Source organism: Artemia franciscana, unplaced genomic scaffold (assembly GCF_032884065.1).
Source record: "Artemia franciscana unplaced genomic scaffold, ASM3288406v1 PGA_scaffold_32, whole genome shotgun sequence".
In the NCBI taxonomy this organism is placed as follows: domain Eukaryota; kingdom Metazoa; phylum Arthropoda; class Branchiopoda; order Anostraca; family Artemiidae; genus Artemia; species Artemia franciscana.
This window is the reverse complement of record NW_027062665.1, coordinates 2,983,130-3,005,926: the sequence shown is the minus strand read 5'-3', so window position 1 is coordinate 3,005,926 and position 22,797 is coordinate 2,983,130. Positions and strand designations below refer to the sequence as shown.

Sequence of the window (22,797 nt, the reverse complement as noted above, 5' to 3'; positions counted from 1 at the left end):
TTTTGTCCTAGGTGTTTGGATAGATGAATAAGGTCAAGAACTTGTTCAAGTGCTCGTTTATCTAAATAGCTATATTAAGAAAACTTTTTTTTTTACCAAATAATTACCTGTAATATATTATGGCCGACATATTAAATCAAACTTTTATGCAGGTTTTTTTTATGGCACTTGGTATTAACCAAGTGACATATAGCAGTCGCCAATTCTGTCGGTCTGTCTGTCGGTCCCGGTTTTGGTATTTTAGGCACTTTCAGGTAAGCTAGGACGATGAAATTTGGCAAGCGTATCAGGGACCGGACTAGATTAAATTAGAAATAGTCGTTTCCCCGATTTGACCATCTGGGGGGGAGTGGGGGGCCGGTTAATTCGCAAAAAATAGAAAAAAATGAAGTATTTTTAACTTATGAGCGGGTGATTGGATCTTAATGAATTTTGATGTTTGGAATGATATTGTGTCTCAGAGCTCTTATTTTAAATCCCGACCGGATCTGATGACATTGGGGGGAGTTGGAGGGGGAATACCTAAAGTCCCGGTTTTGCTACTTTAGGCACTTCCAGGTAAGCTAGGACGATGAAATTTGGCAAGTGTATCAGGGACCGGACCAGATTAAATTAGAAATAGTCGTTTCCCCGATTTGACCATCTGGGGGGGGGGGCGGTTAATTCACAAAAAATAGAAAAAATGAAGTATTTTTAACTTATGAGCGGGTGATTGGATCTTAATGAAATTTGATGTTTGGAATGATATTGTGTCTCAGAGCTCTTATTTTAAATCCCGACCGGATCTGATGACATTGGGGGGAGTTGGAGGGGGGATACCTAAAGTCCCGGTTTTGCTACTTTAGGCACTTCCTGGTAAGCTAGGACGATGAAATTTGGCAAGCGTATCAGGGACGGGACCAGCTTAAATTAGAAATAGTCATTTTCTCAATTTGACCATCTGGGGGGGGGGGGGAGTGGGGGCCGGTTAATACGGAAAGAATGGAAAAAATGAGGTATTTTTAACTTATGAATGGGTGATGGGATCTTAATGAAATTTAATGTTTGAAATGATATTGTGTCTCGGAGCTCTTATTTTAAATCTTGACCAGATCTGATGACATTGGGGGGAGTTGGAGGGGGGAAACCCAAAATCTTTGAAAATACTTAGAGTGGAGGGATCGGGATGAAACTTGATGGGAAAAATAAGCACAAGTCCCAGATACGTGATTGACATAATCGGAATTGATTCGCTCTCTTTGGGGTAGTTGGGGGGGGGGAGTAATTCTTAAAAATTAGAAAAAATGAGGTATTTTCAACTTACGAACGGGTGATCGGATCTCAATGAAATTTGACGTTTAGAAGGATATCGTGTCTTGGAGCTCTTATTTTAAATCCCAACCGGATCTGGTGAAAGGGGCGGGGAGTTGGGAGGGGGATAGCAAAAACTTGGAAAACACTTAGAGTGGAGGGATCGGGATGAAACTTGGTGGGAAAAATAAGCACAAGTCTAAGATACATAATTGACATAACCGGAACGGATCTTCTCTGTTTTGGAGAGTTTGGGGGGGGGCTAGGGTTAATTCTGAAAAAATAGAAAAAATGAGGTATTTGTAACTTACGAAGGAGTGATCGGATCTTAATGAAATTTGAAGTTTGGAAGTATATAGTATCTCAGAGCTCTTATTTTTAATCCTGACTGGATCCGGTGACATTGGGGGGAATTGGAGGGGGACCTAAAATTTTGAAAACGCTTAGAGTGGAGGGATCGGGATGAAAGTTGGTGGGGAAAATAAGCACAAGTCCTAGATACGTGATTGACATAACCGGGACGGATCCGTTCTCTTTGGGTGAGTTGGGGAGGGTTAATTCTGCACAAATTGGAAAAATGAGGTATTTTTAACTTACGAAGGAGTGATTGGATCTTAATGAAATTTGAAATTTGGAAGTATATCGTGTCTCAGAGCTCTTATTTTTAGTCCTGACTGGATCCGGTGACATTGGGGGGAATTGGGGGGGGGACCTAAAATTTTGAAAACGCTTAGAGTGGAGGGATCGGGATGAAAGTTGGTGGGGAAAATAAGCACAAGTCCGTGATTGACATAACCGGTACGGATCCGCTCTCTTTGGGGGAGTGGGGGCGAGGGTTAATTCTGAAAGATTATATAAATGAGGTATTTTTAACTTACGATTTAAGAAGGAAACATGTTAGAGAAGGAAGCATGATAAGAAAACAATTTACAATATGCATAACAATTGTAGCAAACAGATTTTGCATGGAACCCCCTATATTTTACCCCCCCCCCTTAATGTGTAAATATACAGTCGAAATTATATATTTCCCCTCTATTCCCCCAATGCGTCCCTCTTGTTTCATACCTTGTGCTTATTAATTGAATTAACTGTTTAAAAGAAGAACCGGAAAACAAGTGATGGGTGACAGAATGCATTGGTTTTATATAATTTGGACTATATATTTGCTTTTTAGGGGAAGGGGGGTTGGCGGTAAAGTATAGGGGGGATCCATGCAAAAGGTGTTTGCTACAGCTATTGTGCGTATTATGAAATGTTTTCTTAACATGTTTCCTTCTCTAGGCTTATACCCCTAAGCTGTAACTATTGCTGACGAAATTGGAATTCTCTAAGAAGCAAAGTCCTGCGGATGTAACTGTTCCAGTCATCTATGCAGTCAGCACAGTAAAGCGAAAATATTTTTACACTGTGACAGTCATCAATGATGATTTCACATTCATGAACTTAGCTATTGACTTTTAATTAGTTCCCAGTCCTTTGGGCACAGACAACGCGGGTTTTAATGCGCAATTTAAATACGTATTTAAAACGTTTTCCATGAATTTGATGAGCAGAAATGGAAGTCATTCAAGAATCTATGTCAAAAGATAAGGATAAAATTGTAACTGAAGTGTATGAAAAAATTCCTACCTATAAAGAACGGTGTCGATAATACAAAAGGGTAAGGTAATAATTTTTGATGTTATTCTAAAGTCTGGTGTTGAATATTTTGATAGCCTTGCAGACTCAAAGGACTACAGGTACATACACAGGCTCTTGGTTCGTTTTTTAAGGGGGGAGGATTAACTTAAAAATCAACGAAAATTGGTTCTATTAGTCTGTGGCCTTTTGAAAGAAAATTACTGGTACTTATGTATTATACCTAACACACTCAAGAAGTGTAGTTACGTTGATCATAATGAAATACACCAAAACATGATGTAAATACAATACTTTAGTTTATACAATAGTATAATTTGGGCTATATATTTGCAAATTAGGGGGGGGGGGAAAGAATATATCTCAGAAATGGGTTAATAATCTAACCTTACCCCCACCCCCCTGATGTACCCATATTTGGCGCAAATCATACAAGTCCAATACATTCTGTCTCCCGTCATTTGTCCTTGTGTCTATGAAACCGGTTTGGTCAGATCGTACATTCAGCTAACAGCTCGACTATTTGGTATGTTACATGGCCTAAGTAACAAATTATTTTATGGTCTTTCCAAACATCAGGGTGGTTTATCTGACATTACCCCCCCCCCCCTATTTCGTTAGTTTATTTCAGCTTAGGGTGAATGTTTAGTTTCGTCATAAGTATTCTAAAGTGTGTATTAATGCATATAGCAAGATTCTGATGATCGCATATTGTTTCTCTGTTATTATTAGAGAAGCGCATTTATTTTTTACCTTTCTAAAATCCCCCTTCAATGAAACTAAAAATGCGTAAAGTGGGCTTGCTTACAGGTAACATTATCTATAGAGCGAAGCTCCATCAGCCCCGCTGGCAGCGGGGTGAGGTTTATATTCTATGTTTTTTCAAAAAAGTGTTAAAAAAAACCTCAGACTAGGTTTTTTAAATAAATATAGAACAACATATATAAAACAAATTCCAATTTATTCAAACAATAATAAAAAGATCTGTTTTTTATGCAAGTTATTTTTTAGAAATGATTTCATTTTTTTGTGATTCATATACAGTGGTTCATTTTTAGTCTATGGGTCCGATTCTACGTCTTCTTCGCTTTGGGGTGGTGCTTCTAAATCTTCCAAAGTTGTATCTATGTCAATCCCGTGAATGACCAGTCTACTGATCACTGCTATATATGAGGCTTCTTTGAGTATGGCCAGTTCCTCTTCGGGCATTAATAGGATGTCAGCAAACTGAAAAAAAATCTTTTAATTTGTGTGTTTTTTTTTTCTCGTGAATGGGTTGCTATTGGGTCGACTTTTCAATGAGATCATAAAGACGAATATTTATTGGACGATTTCCTTGTGAACTACAACAAAGCAAAAGCCCAAGTCTTATTAGGAATGGTACTTCCATAGGGAATGGTTGTGAAAAAAAGTGTTTTGAAAATAATATATCTTTCTACTTGAAATTAGCGATTTTCTGGTAAAACTTTTTTTTATTTAATTTTTGAATGTTTTTGAATTAATGCACGTTTTGATTTTGGTTCACCGCACATGAATAATTAAAACCTAAGACGAACATTTATTGGACGATTTTCTTTTGAACTACAATAAAACAAAAGCCCAAGTCTTTCTAGGAATGGTATTTCCATATGGAATGGTTGTGAAAAAAAAGTATTTTGAAAATAATATGTTTTTCTACTTGAAATTAGCAATTTTCTGATTAGCGCTTGTCTATATCCAGCTTTCCTGTTTTCCAATTATTATATAGCCTTATAGCATAGGTGGTTTGAAAGGTATTAGATAGTACCCGATTTCGAATATTTTGTTTATAAGAATAACTTAAATACTTACATTGGGATTTATTGATACTATCTGTCCATTGATGAAGACTCCTTCTTCATCTCGGACTATGGTTGGATTCGGAATCCTTATAACTTGACGTTGAGGCAGGGCGGGGTGGCGTCCCAGGCTGATTAATTTTGTCGGGACGATCAGTGATGGAACCAGGTTTGTGCTATTCCTGAAGATATTGATATTGGCGTTGACGATTGCATATCTTTCAAGGATGGAAACGTCATATTTTTTATCTGGTTTTTCCCAAAGCATCATTTGTGCCACTGTTGTCAGGTCGTCACTGGCTATTGTTAGTTTTGTTGTCGGCCGGTTGCTGGCTGTTGGTTGCAAACTTTCAATCTTCAATAGCAAACCAACGAAACTAATGAGTTTGTTAGCATTTTCGGCGTTGGACGCGTATTGTAGATCGTGTAGATTTGGAAGTTGCAGTACTGGTAGACTCTCTGCAACTGGGAAATTAGGAAGTTACAAACACGATAATTGCGGATATACTTGACCCCTCCCCCCTAACCGATAAACTGAGATCATACACCCCTCGTCGGTCACCAAAAGCTCCTGATTGATAAGCCCGAATTATTGGCACCATTAAAATGTTCAAACGCAGATGTAAACCAATTTTAGGAATCTTATTAAAGCTTAAAATATACCGTTTGGGGCGGAGGAGGGTTGGTTGGACAACGTTGATATCTAGGGAATATTGGCATTGGTTGAGGCTTAGAGGGGGAGGGGGAAATTATAATCGTGCCGCGATAATTACTCAGCAAAATTACATTACTGCTATTTAGATAGAACTAAAGATTTCTGGAATTTGCAACATTTACAAGATCATTTTCGTATTAATTTGTTAAAATCAGAACTATAACATTTTTTTCAGTGCGCGGCATTAACGGTTCCAGATATTCACAAAGACTAAACAGTGTCGTTCAATGTAAAATTTAAGCAAGTGGGAAAATCAATCAAAACTAAAGACATCGAAAACAGAAGCTGTACCAGATAATCATTAGTATCGTCCAAAATAGAAAAAGATAACGTTAAGGCCTAGCTGAAGTCCAAGCATTCTACTCCCTAGTCAATTCTTTTTCTGGGACGGCAACTCGGTCAAAGACAAAGTTATCAGTTTTCTTCGTCGCTTTAGCTAAACACACATGAAAAGGTTGAACTTAAGGGGTTTCTTACTCAAAATTATGATTAGTTTTTTATTGTTTTAAAAAGTAGAGTTGTGAGAAAGAGTCAAACTTTAGCGTAAAGAGCCAGGCGTCGAGGAGGGGACAACCCCTTTCATATACGGAATAATTTCTGTTCGTTTTAAGTTTTAATGTCGATCCTTACTTGCATTTGAAAAAAATTCACTCAATTGGACTATATATCTGGGCTTTTTCTACAATTAGTCATGACTTGATGCCCACAACTATTTCATTTTAATTCAAAATGGAAGTTTTTTTATGTTTAATTTGCATTTAAAGCCAATGTATGGATATTTGTTATGTATATTTACCTTCATTTCGTGTCTCCACCGTTGATTTACTCGTTATTACGAATTCCGGGATCCCACTCATCGTCATCCCGGGTTGAAACGTTGCGTTTTTGATTTTTATATTTTGCTTTTGTTCTAAGCGCAGGATGCCAAAATCAAATGTTTTAGGGAAGACAACGAAGAGCAGCCCGCCAGTTTGGTCTACACACAATAGATATATTTTGCTTCCATGGCTTCCTCCTTTTTCCAACATGACTGCCTCAATATCATAAGCTTTTTCTGGTATTTTGTCCGCTGCCACAGACTTCACCGGCCTTTTTGCTGTTGACCGCCTGATCTCTTCTAGCTTGCGTTTTAAGGGACTTGTCATCTGTAACGAAAACAAGATCTTTATAGTCGTCTAAAATTTCATTATTTGTATGAACCACTTGAAATCGGTCCTTTTATCTTGGGTTGCAGCATATTATATCTAAATTTCTAAGAATCAATAGATTGATTTAAAAGTAAAATCAAAGGCTTAATGCCAAGCGGCTTTGGTTCCATTTGAAAATGTAAAAACAAATAGAGGTGGGGGATATATATTTAAATTAAACTACAAAGAAATGTCTGAGTCACGGTATTGGAATGGTCAGTTTAGGGAGAACAAGGAATAGTGAAACCAGCTCTGACCTTTGTCTTTTTCTGTTTGCCCGAGACCTGGAAGAAAACTAAATACAGGAGAAATAAAACGTATTAGTGAAGCAATTTATTACAGTGATCAGGTGTCTCCATCGTTTCAAATTTTTTTGTCGAATAATAAATTCATAGGGAACAGATTAAAACGGGCAAATCACAGAAAATCCAGGCAGGTTTTCCAGGTTGAGAGCACCGTACCCGGATTGTGTATTCAGTATGGAAAAATTGCAAAGTCACTATGACTAAAACGGTTGTAAAATCAAAGTATTTAGCAACGTAGGACGAAAAAATAACAATAAGAGCAATTTTCAACTTTCTCTGAACAGAAGACGAACTAACACACTTTTCTTACTGTAGATCTGTATAGCACAAGAATTCGTATGTACTTTAAGGTCTCTTTTTCAAGCATTTTTATGGCACTTGGTATTAACCAAGTGACATATAGCAGTCGCCAATTCTGTCGGTCTGTCGGTCTGTCTGTCGGTCCCGGTTTTGCTACTTTAGGCACTTCCAGGTCAGCTAGGACGATAAAATTTGGCAAGCGTATCAGGGACCGGACCAGATTAAATTAGAAATAGTCGTTTTCCCGATTTGACCATCTGGGGGGGGGGGAGTGGGGGCCCGGTTAATTCGCAAAAAATAGAAAAAATGAAGTATTTTTGACTTATCAGCGGGTGATTGAATCTTAATGAAATTTGATGTTTAGAATAATATTGTGTCTCAAAGCTCTGATTTTAAATCCCGACCGGATCTGATGACATTGGGGGGAGTTGGAGGGGGAAAACCTAAAGTCCCGGTTTTGCTACTTTAGGTACTTCCAGGTAAGCTAGGACGATGAAATTTGGCAAGCGTATCAGGGACCGGACCAGATTAAATTAGAAATAGTCGTTTTCCCGATTTGACCATCTGGGGGGGGGAGCAGGGGCCGGTTAATTCGGAATAAATAGAAAAAATGAAGTATTTTTAACTTATGAGCGGGTGATTGGATCTTATTGAAATTTGATGTTTGGAATGATATTGTGTCTCAGAGCTCTTATTTTAAATCCCGACTGGGTCTGATGACATTGGGGGGAGTTGGAGGGGGGAAACCTAAAAATTGGAAAACACTTAGAGTGGAGGGATCGGGATGAAACTTGATGGGAAAAAAAACACAAGTCCTAGATACATGATTGACATAACCAGAACGGATCCGCTCTCTTTGGGGTAGTTGGGGGGGGGGGGTTAATTCTGAAAAATTAGAAAAAATGAGGTATTTTTAACTTACGAACGGGTGATTGGATCTCCATGAAATTTGATTTTTAGAAAGATATCGTGTCTCAAAGTTCTTATTTAAATCCTGACCGGATCTGGTGATATTGGGGGAAGTTTGGGGTGGGGAAACCTAAAATGATGGGAAACGCATAGATTGGAGGGATTGGGATGAAACTTGGTTGGAAAAATAAGCAGAAGTCTTGCATACGTGATTTACATAATTGGAACGCATCCTCTCAATTGCGGGGGGGGGGGGGGGGTAATTCTGAAAATAAGAAAAATGACGTATTTTTAACTTACGAAGGAGTGATCGGATTTTCATGAAACTTCATATTTAGAAGGACCTCGTAACTCCGATATCTTATTTTAAATCTCAACCGGATCAAGCGTAATTGGGGGGGGGGCAGTTGGGGGGGACCGGAAATCTTAGAAAATACTTAAAGCGGTGAGATCAGGATGAAACTGGATGGGAAGAATAGAAAGCTGTCTAAGATACGTGACTGACATAACTGGACCGGATCTGCTCTCTTTGGTGGAATTGGGGGGGGGGGGGTAATTTTGAAAATTGAGGTATTTGTAACTTACGAAAGGGTGACCAGATCTTAATGAAATTTGATATTTAGAAGGATCTTGTGCTTTAAAGTTCTAATTTCAAATTCCGACCAGATCCTGTGACATTCGGGGGAGTTGGAGGGGGGAACCGGAATTCTTGGAAAACATGAAAATTGGAGTATTTATATCTTACGAATAGATGATCGGATCGTAATGAAATTTGATTTTTAGAAGGAATTCATGTCTCAGAGCTCTTATTTCAAATCCCGACCAGATCTTTTGACATTGTGGGGATTTGGAGGGGGAAATCTTGGAAAAACACTTGGAGTGTAGGAATCGGGATGAAGCTTGGTGGATAGAATAAACAAATGTCCTTGATACGTGATTGACAGAATCGTACTGGATTCGCTCTCTTTGGGGGAGTTGGGGGGAGGGGTTCAGTGATTTGGCGAGTTCGGTGCTTCTAGACGAGCTAGGGCGATGAAAATTGGTAGGCGTGTCAGGGAGCTGCATAATTTGACTTGATAAAGTCGTTTTCCCAGATTCGACCATCTGGGGGGCAAAAGGGAGAGGGAAAATTAGAAAAAATTAGGTATTTATGACTTACGAGTGGGTGATCGGATCTTAATGAATTTTGATATTTAGAAGGACTTTGTGACTCAGAGCTCTTATTTTAAATCTTGACCGGCATTAAGCCTCTTATTTTCCTTTTTAAATCAATCTATTGATTCATAGAATTTTGTTAGAGCTCATACCATATGATCTCTTGGCTCTTAGCTCTTCTCGCCTCGTCACAAGTGCCATATGAGCTCTTAGCTCTTGTTCATTTATTGTTTTTAAAAGCTGCTTTTTGTAAAGCAAAAGAAAATCTTAAACATTCAACAAAATTCATGGAAATCCATTAAAATAGAAGGCCCTGGAATAGGTAAATTGAAAACAATTCACTGAACAAGAAAAATTTGAATATTAAATAATTAAATATACCAAAAAATGAAACATTTTTTTGGGTCACAGAAGCAGACGTTTTTTGATACGATTAAGAGAACCTAAAATGCCAATCGATCTGAGTTTTTTGCTTCAAGTGGATTCGTTCTCAAAACCTAAAGAAAGCATATTGTAGTCTCCCGAAGTTAAGCCTTAAACATCAGAAAACGAGAAAACCTTAAACATTCAACAAAATTCATGGAAATCCATTAAAATAGAAGTTCCTGGAATAGGTAAATAAAAAACGATTCATTTAACAAAAAAACATTTGAATATTAAATAACTAAATGCACCAAAAAATGAAACAATTTTTTTGTCACAGAAACAGACATTTTTTGAGACGATTAAAAATAACTAAAATGCCAATCGATTTGAGTTTTCTGCTTCAAGTGGATTAGTTCTCAAAACGTAAAGAAAACAAGTTATAGCCTCAAAAAGTTAAGCCTCTGAGTTCAGCTAACTTTAGCCTCTCTTATATGTCTTGTAAATAGAAATTCCCATCTAAATTCAATACTATTTATATTACATTTATAAAAATCGTGCTACACCCAGCTTTGGTGGTAACAATTTGCTCGCCATACATAGGCAAGAGAGAGTAAGGCAAAATTATTCCGGCCAGATGATTAATTGTCTTTCAAAATTTAATAACTATAACTAATAAATTGAGTTTATATATGGAAAAAAATGGAACTAATGTTACACAAAATATCCCTTTTTGTCAGCCCTCGGCTCTTAATGGTTAGATCTAAGCATATATGCAGATACACTTTTTGTTTTTCCTAGGCCTGCATAAGGATTAGGAAAGATAAAAAGTGAAAATTATTCTCTAGAGTAAAGCAGCTTTCCTTTTATTCTTTAACAGAGAATTTAGCTATATAACTTACCTTTTTTAATGAAAGTACCCTCAGAAGTTGTGATGAGTTCCTCCATGTTAGAAATCTGAGGCAAGTCCATGAAAGATTTTGGAATAGAGTTGATGCAACTGATGAAAGGAATAATACTATGATAAACACTTGGATACAGCACTCAGATTTTAGTCAAGAGAGCACTGGCAAAGTCTCTGGAAATACAAAAGCTATAATGATTGATCAGTATTAATTACTTTCGTCCATGGTAACCACAGCTGATCTTAGTATAACTGAAATGAGATTGTGGTAACATGTCAGCATGCATTTTTGCATAGAGATGAGAGATTATGTATGTTATGACTGTTGTAATTTTTTTTTTAACAAACCTGATTGAACTGAATTGATTTCAAAATTATCTTTCTGGTGTAACTCTATTTAAAGTGTATTTCTGGATTTCAGGCTATAGTGAACTTTCATGGCAAAAAAGAAAAATACAACTGTTATCTTATTCTGTTGGCTGTTAAAACTGTAGGCTATTCATTAAGCAAATTTTCTAAGCTAAAAACTGTTGGATTGGAAAATTTGGTCTAGTTGCTGAAAAAAAAACAAACAACTTTATCCATAATTTCATTGCTAAAATCGTACAGTTGGCAGGCCCACTACTATTTTCCAAGAGTCAATATCAAAATTTTTCTATATATAAAGCGTCAAGCATATGTGACAATAGAACTAAAATTCAATAAAAGACAAATCATGAAATAGCCTTTTATTCAGTATTTAAACATTTTAGTAATTACTGTACCTTATAAAGCATTTAAAAAATCAAACCTAAACTAAAAACCAAGTATTATAGCAGACATATAAGTCCTTTATTTTCTAATATTAAAAAAAAATCCGAAAAAGAAGTTTTCTAATGAAAAGTAAAGGTTATATTAAACTTAACATCAGAAGAAATAGAAACCTACAGTAACACAAACTCAAAACAACTAGAAATTATTATTGAAGGATAAATGAAACTCAAAACGAAAAGAAATTAAATAGGAAATCATAGCAAAAAGACATACAGCAGGTACCAATATCAATGAATGAATAAATCTCAAAACGTGTAAAGCTGAAGTTAAATATAAAGCTTAAGCAAATCAAGCTTAAAACGAACGAAAATACTTTGCTATTGAGGCATAAATGAAACTCAAAACGAACAGAAATTAAATAAACAGTCATAGCAAAGAAACAAACAATAATTACTAAAATAAATGAGTAAATAAATCTTAAAACGAGCGACACTTAAATTGGATGTGTAAATCTAGCTTGAAACAAACAGAGTAGCCCCAGAAGCATAATTATTTGGAATTTGAACTATTTAAACAAAATGGCTATCTCTAAATTTTGACAGGACGCCCTTTGGGAAAGTAGAGCTTGGGCTATTTGGTTATTGATCACTTTAGATTCTTGAAAAGGAGCTAGAAGTTTCAATTTTCGATCGAATGAGCCCCCTTCTAAGTTAATATGACGGATCCCTTCCACAGAACCTTATATTCTAATAATGGGCAAATTGCAAAAGTTACAATCCTTTCCCTGGGGGCTAGGGAAGATTTATCAACCCCTAAGTTATAGTAAACTGAATTTTATAGTAAACTGAATTTCTATTGAAGGGGAGATACCCTTCAATCACTTTTGAAGATTCTTAAAAAAGTAAATAGAACTTTCAATTTCCAATCAAACAAGCCATCTCTGAAGTTTATACAACCACCCTTTACATAAAACTTATTTTCCCTTAGGTCATAGCTTACAATAATTGCCCCGGGCTTTGAGGGGATGTGTCAGGCCCGAAGTTTTCGTTATTTGATCTTTAAACTATTTTGAACATAATGGCTATTTAAAAGTTTTGATTGGGTGCATTCGGGGAAAAAGAGCCTTAGGAGAGGGGCTACTTGCCCTCCAATCACTTTTGACTCTCGGGAAGAGTACTAGAAATTCTGGTTTACAATCAAATAAGCCCCCTCTGAGGTTTATACAACCATCTATTCCATAAAATATGAATAGAGCATAAAAAATAGAGATAAAATGATAAAAAAAAGAGGGAATAGAGCATAAAATATGCTCCCAGGGTACATTTTACAAAGCCTGCCCGTGGATTCTGGGGGGAGGGGCTGTTTTATCCCTGGAGTTTTTGTTATATTATTTTTGTCTATTTGAACAGAACAACAATATAAAAAATTTGATTGGACACATTTGGGGAAAAGAAGGTTAGGAGGAAGGTGAGGGGGGCTAGTCACCACCGAATAACTTTTGAATCTCAAAAGGTACGCCAGAAGTTTCAATTTTCAATCATTTGAGTCACCTCGAAAGTTTATTTGACCACCTCTTCCATTGAAACCTTATATGCCCCCACGGCATAAGTTACAGCCCTTCCCCAGCTCTGGACGGGGGGGGGTATGTTGACAACGAAGTTTTTATTATCTTATTGTTCGGCTATTTCAAACGAAATTGCTATCTCAAAATTTTCATTTGATACATTTGGGGAAGAGAGGTGCTTGTGTCAGAGAGGTAGATGCTCTCTGTTAACTTGTGACTCATAAAAGGTAACTAGAACTTTCCATTTCCAATCAAGCGAGCCACCTTCAAAGTTTATATAATTATCCCTTACATAAGAACCTTATATGCCTCTCGGGCATAACTTAAAACACTTTCTCCCGGGCTCTAGGGGGTTGTGTCGACCCAGGAGTTTTTGTTATCTGATATTTTGAACTATTTTAACAAAATGACTATCTCAAAATTTGAATCGGATGGATCTGGGGAAAATGGGCTAAGGGGAGGTTGTGAGGCTATTTGCACTCGGATCTCTTTTGACTCTTAAAAAGCGAACTAGAACTATCAACTTCCAATCTAATTAGCCACCTTCGAATTTTATAGGACCACCTTCTTAAATAAAAACCCTATAGCCTTCCGGAGCATAACTTAAAACACTTGCCCCTGGCCTCTGGGGGTTTTTGTTCGACCCAGGAGTGTTCGTTATTTGATGTTTGAACTATTTTTAAGAAGATGTCTATCTCAATGTTTGTATCGGATGGGTTTGGGGGGAAGGACTAGGGGGCTTCTTACCCTCGGATCTCTTTCGACTCTTTAAATTGAACAAGGAGTTTCAATTTCCAATCAAATGAGTCCTCTCCCAAGTTACTACGAACGTCCCTACCATAAGAACCATATACACCCCCAGAGCATTACTTACAACGCCTGCCCCCGGCCCTGGGGGGTTGCGTAGATATCCGAGTTTTTCTTATTTGAACAATTTTTTACAAAATGGCTATCTCAAAATGTTTATCGGATGGGTTTTGGGGGGAAAAGGCGTGGAGGGGTTATTTGCCATCTGATCTCTTTTGACTCTTAAAGTGAACTAGAACTTTCAGTTTCCAATCAAATGAGTCCTCTTTGAAGCTTATATGAGCATCCTTTTCATAAGAACCATATATGCCCCATGGGCATAACTTACAATGCCTTCCCCCCTGGCACTGGGGGATTGTGTTGACAAAGGGATTTTTGTTATATGACCTTTGAACTATTTAAAAAAAATGGCTATCTCAAAATTTGTATCTGATGGCTTTGAGGGACAAGGACGTGGGACTACCAGTTGCCTTTTGATCTCTTTTGGCTATTAAAAAGTGAACTAAAATTTTCAATTTCCATTCAAATGAGCCCTCTCTGAATTTTTTTGAAGCAACGCTTCCATAAAAACCATATACATCCCCATCGCTTAACAACACCTCCGCCGGGCCCTGGGGGCTTGTGTCGACACTGGAGTTTTTCTTTATTTGACCTTTGAACAATTTTTAACAAATTTTTTATCAAATCCATTTGGGGGAAAAAGGGCATAGAGATCTCCCATGGAGATCCCTCCGATCTCCATTGACTCTTAAAAACTGAACTAGAGCTTTCAATTTCCAATAAAGTGAACCTTTCTGAAGTTTATACGAACATCCCTTCCACAACAACCATATATGTCCCAAGGGCATTACCTACAACGCCTGCCTCCAAGCCCTGGGGGGTTCTGTCGATCCCGGAGTTTCGGTTATACGATCTTTGAAATTTTTATAAAAACTGGCTATCTCAAAGTTCTTATCGGATGGGTTTGAGCAAAATAAGGCATGGAGGGAGGCTAGTTGCCCTCCAATCTCTTTTGACTCTTAAAAAGTGAATTATAACTTTCAATTTCCAATCAAATGAGGCTTCTCTGAGGTTTATATGAGCATCCCTTCCATTAGAGCCATATATGCCCCCAGAACATAACAACGTCTGGGCCCTTGTGGGTTGTGTGACTCAGGAGTTTTTTTTTCTTATCTGACCTTTGAACTATTTTTAACAAAATAGCTATCTATTTTGTTTTCTAGCGAAACTTATTATCGTATGATTTTGCGGAAAAAAGGTAGTGGAGAGGGGACTAGTTGTCTTCCCATCTCTTTTAACTCTTAAAAGGTAAACTAGAACTTTGAATTTCCAATAAAACGAATCCTCTCTGAAGTTTATATGATCATCCCTTCCATTAGAACTTTATCTGCCCCCATGGCATAACTTGCAACGCCTGCCCCCTGCCCCTGTGGGGGTAGTGTTGACACCAAAGTTTTTGTTATCAGATGTTTGGGTACTTGTGTATTATTTAGAACACACTCAATAAGTGAAGTTAGGTTCTTTTGTGAAACAAACTACGCTGCAGGTACATTTTAATTAAATATTTGGTACTTGTTCATTATTCAAAACACACTCGAGAATTTTGCTGAAAAAAATCCGGTTTCATAGTCACCAAGACGAAACTCTATTTAGTTTGCTACGCATAGTGATAGAAGATAGTGTTTGAACATGGATTTTGAAATGAAGATTTGGGATTTGCCAGAGACTGGAAAAGAGGCAATTATATTTTTCCAGGATAAGGGGTTGTTGCCCACAACAAAACAGTGCGTCAACGGACACAACATGACTTTATACTCATACAAGAAGGAACATTTTTGGAAGTGTAACAATAGGCCATGTTTAAAAAAAGTCAATTTGAGTGTAAATATGTGGTTTGCTGACAGTTGAATGCCATGTATAAGGTAATTTTAAATCTTCCTAATAAAGTATTATATTTTCATTATATTTTGTTTTATATCATTAGCTTTGTCAAAAGCTTGGGCTATATATTTGCAAATTAGGGGGGGGGGTGCATTATATCAAATACCCGACTTAGCCTAACCTAACCACCTCTATATATAAAATATGGAATTAAAATGTACCTGCATTGTAGTTTGTTTCATGAAAAAACCTAACTTCACTTATTGAGTGTGTTCTGAATAATACACAAATCCTGATGTTAGAACTAGTTCTAACAAATGGCTACCCTAATTTTTATCGGGAGGGTTAGGGGGGTAGGGCGTGTGGAGGCTAGTAGCCCTTGAATCCCTTTTGATTCTTAAAAGATAAAATATAACTTTCAATTTCCAATCAGATTAGCCTTCACTGAAGTTAATGCAAGCAATCCTTCCAAAAGAACCATATATACCCCAGGGCATAGCTTACAATAACTACCCCTGTGCCCTTGGGGGTTGTGTTGTTACCACAGTTTATGTTATCTGACTTTTTATCTATTTTTAACAAAATAGCCATATCAAAATGTTGACCTGATGCATTTAGGGGAAAGGACGAGGGGGGCTAGTTACCCTCTGACCTCTTTTGACTCTTAAAAAGTGAACTAGAACCTTCACTCTCCTAACAAATGAAAATGAACCCTCTCAGAAGTTTATATGACCATTCCTTCCATGAGAACCATGTATGCCCCTAGTGCATAACTAACAACGCCCATCCTTGGGCCCTGGGATGTTGTGTTGACACCATAGTTTTTGCTATCTAACCTTTTAACTATTTTAAGTGAAATAGCTATCTCAAAATTTGTATCTGATGTATTTGGGAAAAAAGGCATAGAGGGAGAGAGGGCTAGTTGCCATCCATTCTTTTCACCCTTAAAAAGTGAACTACAACTTTCACTTTACAAACAAATAAGCCCTCTCTGAAGTTTATACAAGCATCCCTTCCACAAAACCATATATACCCCCAGGACATAACTTAAAACGCCAGCCACTGGGCCCAGGGGGGGTTGTATCATCACTGGAAATTTCGCTATTTAATCTAACAATTTTTAACAAAATGGCTATATAAAAAAAATTCTGATACATTTGGGGAAAAAAGGGCGTGTGGGGCAGACTAGCTGCCCTCTGATCACTTTTGACTCTTTAAAGTGAACTAAAACTTTCAATTTCCAATCAAATCAGCCCTCTTCGAAGTTCAGACGAACATCCTTTCTATAAGAACCCTATATACCCCCAGGGTATAAATTACATCACCTGCCTTCAGGTCCTGGGGAGCTTTGACGACTTTGGTGTTTTTCTTATTTGACATTAGAACCATTTTTAACAAAATGTCTATCTCAAAATTTTTATATGATACATTTGAGAAAAAAACGTAGTGGGGAGGGGCTAGATGCCCTCAGATCAATTTTGACTCTTAAAAAGTGAACTAGTTATTTTAGTTCTAAATCAAATGAGCCCTCTCTGAAATTTATACAAGTATCCCTTCTATAAGAACCTTACATGATCCCAGGGTATAACTTACAACACTTGCCCCTGGGCTTTGAAGGATTGTGGTGTTGATACTGAAGTTTTGTTACCTAACCTTTGAACTATAATTAAAAATAAACTAGAACTTACAATTTCCAATACAATCATCCCTCTGTGAAGTTTATACAAGCATCCCTTCCATAAGAACCATATTTGCCCCCAGGGAATAACTTACAACGCTTGCCCCTGGGCCCTGGGGGGTTGTGTCGAAACTGAAGTTTTGTTATATTATCTTTGAACCATTTTAAAAACTGGCTATCTAAATTTTTATTGAATGTACTTGGGGAAAAAAGGTTAAGAGAGGGGAGGGGCCAGTTTCACTTTGATCACTTTTGACTCTGAAAAGGTGAACTAGAACTTTTGATTTCTGATCAAATGAGCCTTCCCTGAAGTTTATATGAGCATCCATTCAATAGGAACTATATTTACCCCAAGGGCATAACTTATAACACTTGCCCCCAGGCCCTGGGGGGTTATGTTGACCCTGGAGCTTTTTTTATAAGATCTTGAAATATTTTTAACAAAATGGCTACCTCAAATTTTCATCAGATGTATTTGGGAAAAGGGCGCAGGAGGGGGGGGATGCTAGTTGCCCTGTGGTCACTTTTCACACTTAAAAAAGGGCACTAGAACTCTCAATTTCTAATTGAAGGAGCCCCCTTTGAAGTTTATATGACAGCCCCTTCCATATGAAGTGCCTCTGGGGAAAAAAATTACGGTAATAATAAAAAAAAGCCATATGGTCTTTACTGATGCAATGCTATAGCAATGCCCCTGATCTACTAAAATGTACCAATATTCGTCTAAAATCATTCTGAAAAATTAATTGACAGTGCACTTTTAATAAATGAGAACAACACTCCTGGGACCTACTTCTGAAAAGGAATAAATTTGCCTTCAATTACTCTTTTATCCAAAGTGTTTAAAGAAGTTTTCAGAATTTAATAGTATTTCCTATTGAAGAGGTTGTATCAGTATTGCAATCCAACTCTCTAGAAGCAAATTCTATAAAATGATAAAAGCTACTTTAAGATTTTTTAAACAGTAATATAATCCTTTAGGGCACAGTGAAAAACATTACCATTCATCAGCATTGTTGAATAGATTCCCTAAAATATTTATTTTTAGTGAACTGTTCATATTCAACTTGGTACCTTCAAGGAAACACCACAGAATTAAAAAATCTACTTTAAATTGGAAAATTTATAATGACAGAAATATTGTTAAAGACTGCATACACGTAAGTTGTTCATAAGTCTTCTTTGTGTTTGTTGAGTTGAAAGATCCCATCTAAGACAGTGTCACATAACACAATTTAGGAGGTGTAAAATGGGTTTTGAAAATATAGCGGGGGGGGGGGGATTTGTTGTTCTTTTTCAAAGAAAACACAAATAAAGGCATTTTCAATGAAAATATAAAAAAAAATCTAGAGGGGGAGTATGGGGCGGTTCCCTTGTCCCTCCCATAATTGACACCACTGGTCTCAGATTTCTGTTTCGCCTCTCTTCAGGTTTTTAAGAATCATTATTGAGTGCAATCGACAGAACAACAGAATTTGCAATCGCTGTATGTCACTTGGTTAATATCAAGTGCCATAAAAACGGATTATTCAAGTGAAAACAAAGAAGTAACGTTAAATTTTTCAAAAATTTCTCATAAATATATTAAAAATAAGAATGCTAAAATACCTTATAACTTCATCAAAAGCTCCTTTCAGATCCCGGAAAGCTGTTCTGGCTTCTGGGGGAATTGCTATGTCACTCGTAATTACTTTTCCACATGTCATCCAGTATTTAAAAGAGTAATTAATGTGGACTTCAAATATTGAGAAGACTGTTTGTTTTAATGAGAATGTAAATATGTGGGAGGTTGTGAGAAAATTAATACAATCTTTTCCCATTAAATTCAAATAGGCTAGGAAAAAACAAGCCGTATCCAGGAGGGCTAAAGGGTATGTATGGTCTGAAACCTTTCTCTGACTTGTAAAAACATAACAAAACGAATATAAACAAGTCTTTCATGCGTTTCATAGTTTTTGTTTTATAAAAATTCCTCAAAAAAATCTTTAATACCACTTCCCCCTTGGAAATTTCCTGGATTTCCCTATGAAAGAGATTTAGAAATGTGAAAAATACCAGTTTTCAAATTTTAAGGACTGTGTAACATTTCTAAATCTTCTATATTGGTAAAACGCCAACACTTGGGAAAAGGGATTGTTGAAACACAAATGTTCAATGAACAAAGTCATAGTTTGCAGCAAAGGCCCAAGAATTTTGATTCTGCCTTGGCCCAACACGTGTACAGTAACCCTCACCACTTCATTTTGTTTGAAAACACTTCCATTATTCAGAGGTCCTTGTCAAAATATTTGCTTGATTTTCATCTTCATATTTTGCTACTGGCTGACAAAATTCTCATTTTCTCAACTATTTGATTTTTTTCATTAACTATATATCTTCCTTTCCTGGTTTCCCACAAAATATTGAGCTTTAAATATTATAGGAATGTGTTGAAGCTTGTCTTAAGTTTAATATGGTTCTTTACTTTCCTTTGTAAAACTTCTTTTCTAGATAGTTGTGTTGTAACTAATGTTTATTAAGGGCTTTTTCTGGTTTATTTTGATAATTTAAATATATATTTATAAAACTATGGTATAAATTAAATAAAAAAAAACAAGTGTTTTTAACTGAAAGTAAGGAGCAACATTAAAACTTAAAATGAACAGAAATTACTCCATATATGAAAGGGCATTTTCCTCCTCAACACCCGGCTTTTTAAGCTAAAGTTTTTTACTGTTTTAAAAAGTAAAGTTAACAGAAAGTGTCAAACTTTAGCATAAAAAGCGGGGTGTTGAGGAGGAACAACCCCTTTCATATACAGAGTAATTTCTGTATAAGCATCTATATTAAGCATCTCCAACATAAGATCTTTCTATATATCAAGTTTCATTAAGATCTGACCACCCATTTGCAAGATAAAGATACCTCAATTTTCACGTCTTCCAAGATTTCTGGTTTCCCCATCCAATTCCCCTCAATGTCACTGGATCTGGTTGGGATTTAAAATAATAGCTCTGAAGCACAAGATCCTTCTAAATATGAAACTTCATTAAGATCTAATCACCCATTTGTAAGTTACAAATACATCTTTCTATTTTTTTTCAAATTAACCCTCCCCCCAAGCTCCCGCAAAGAGAGTGTATCCCTTACGGTTATGTCAATCATGTATTTAGGATTTGTGCTTATTTTTCCCACTAAATTTCGGTTTTGCCTCTCTTCAGGTTTCTAAGAATCATTATTGGGCCTTCTTGAAGAAATTGACTTTCTCTATGCTGTTATGATTTACAAAATAAATGTCATTGACACACATATAACATAAACCTTACCCAATTGTAGCAACAAATCATAATTTTGAGTGAGAAGCCCCTTAAATTTCAAAGTCTTATCTGTATTACCCCTGTGAAAAGCCATTTAAAGATAAGACATTTCAAACAGGGGTGCATTTAAATGCCTACATTCCATTTTGAACTATATCATAAAAGGTAATAATTGTTTTCAAATGCCAGTGAACTAATTATAGAATATGGTAGCTTAAAAAACAGTGAAAAGTTGAATTTTTCTAAGGTAAGCAAGGATTTACACTTTCAATAGTAATATAGGATCAAATTTGACCAAAATATAAGCTATAATGCACAAAAAACTGCATTATATAGAGGGTGGAAGGGTATAGTTAGGGATCTCAAAATAACTTCCCAGGATATACTTTAGCCTGTAGACACATCCCTGAAAGTTTCAATTCTCTAGCCCATTAACTTTCCAAGACAGCAAGAAGTCAATGGACTAGAATTTTACCAAATTAGCATTTCTATGTGCTATAGGCCTAGTATGGAAACTATGCTGCTCTACAGCATAGTTTCATTAACTCAGGTTAATCTCAATCACTTGAATGTAGGCTAGGCCTAGGCTACTATGAATATAGAAAAGTTTTCTTGTTCAATTAGGGTAATTTCAGCAATTAACAACATGCCAATAATTCTGCAGATTTAATAAGATACAAGGAAAACGAAAAATTGCCATTTACTTTCTTTTGAAAGTTAGCTTTTTGCTTAAATTTTATTTGCCAATCCCAGGATTTGTATGAGGTTATACAGACTGCATACAGTCCTTTCACCCCTTTGACTTCAAGATGGCTCTAGCAATCCTTCTTTTTCATCCTCTCTTCTGTTTGGTTTGTGGGAAGTGCAAGTAATTGAGGTGTGCTTCACCTAATTTTGAAAATTAGGGCTGGCGTTGCCAGATGAGGAGAGTATTATGACTTTTTAGAGCCCAAATGTGTGCTTTTTCTGGATCGAATTGTGCTACACTTTTTGTTCTTTTCCCCACATTTTTAAAACAGGAGCTAAGAGCTCATATGGCACTTGTGACGAGGCCAGAAGAGCTAAGAGCCAAGAGATCATATGGTATGAGCTCTAACAAAATTCTATGAATCAATAGATTGATTTAAAAAGGAAAATAAGAGGCTTAATGCCGGTCAGGATTTAAAATAAGAGCTCCGAGTCACGATGTCCGTCTAAATATAGAAATTCATTAAGATCCGATTACCCACTCGTAAGTTATAAATACCTAATTTTTTCTAATTGTTTCTCTCCCTTTAGCCTCCAGATGGTCGAATCTGGGAAAACGACTTTATCAAGTCAAATTGTGTAGCTCCCTGACACGCCAATCAATTTTCATCGTCTTAGCACGTCCAGAAGCACCAAACTCCCCAAATCACTAAACCCCTCCCCCCAACTCACCCAAAGAGAGTGAATCCAGTACGATTATGTCAATCACATATCAAGGACATTTATTTATTCTATCCACCAAGCTTCATCCCGATTCCTACACTCCAAGTGTTTTTCCAATATTTCCCCCTCCAACTCCCCCCAATGTCAAACAATCTGGTCGGGATTTGAAATAAGAGCTCTGAGACATGAATTCTTTCTAAAAATCAAATTTAATTAAGATCCGATCATAATTTCGTAAGATAAAAATACCCCAATTTTCACGTTTTCCAAAAATTCCAGTTTCCCCCTCCAATTCCCCCCAACGTCATAGGATCTGGTCGGAATTTAAAATAAGAACTTCAAAGCACAAAATCCTTCTAAATATCAAATTTCATTAAGATCTGGTCACCCTTTCGTAAGTTACAAATACTTCAATTTTCAAAACTACCCCCCCGTCCGATTCCACCAAAGAGAGCAGATCCGGTCCGGTTATGTGAATCACGTATCTTTGACAGGTTTTTATTCTTCCCATCCAGTTTCATCCTGATCTCACCGCTTTAAGTATTTTCTAAGATTTCCGCCCCCCCCCCAACTGCCCCCCCAATACACTTGATCTGGTTGAGATTTAAAATAAGAGATCTGAGTTACGAGGTCCTTCTAAATATGAAGTTTCATGAAGATCCGATCACTCCTTTGTAAGTTAAAAATATGTCTTTTTTCTTATTTTTCAGAATTAACCCCTCCCCCAACTACCCCAAAGAGAGCGGATCCGTTCCGGTTATGTCAATCATGTATCTAGGACTCGTGATTATTTTTTCCACCAAGTTTCATCCCGATCCCTCT

General features: G+C 36.7%; 1 protein-coding gene across 2 annotated transcripts in view; it reads right to left on the bottom strand.

Annotated features, from left to right (window-relative positions):
- Positions 1–22,797, bottom strand: part of LOC136041651 (zinc finger protein 664-like) — an 87,817-nt gene that overhangs the window by 56,355 nt on the left and 8,665 nt on the right. The window contains exons 1-2 of one of the 2 annotated variants that reach the window (XM_065726359.1): positions 21,270–21,453; positions 10,585–10,760 (exon numbers count right to left, since the gene is read on the bottom strand). In XM_065726359.1, the coding sequence (XP_065582431.1) occupies positions 10,585–10,654 (70 nt within the window). In that variant the 5' untranslated portion in view covers positions 10,655–10,760; positions 21,270–21,453. Of the gene's footprint in view, positions 1–10,584; positions 10,761–21,269; positions 21,454–22,797 lie in introns of those variants that run through there. The other variant, XM_065726358.1, reaches the window with a different exon arrangement.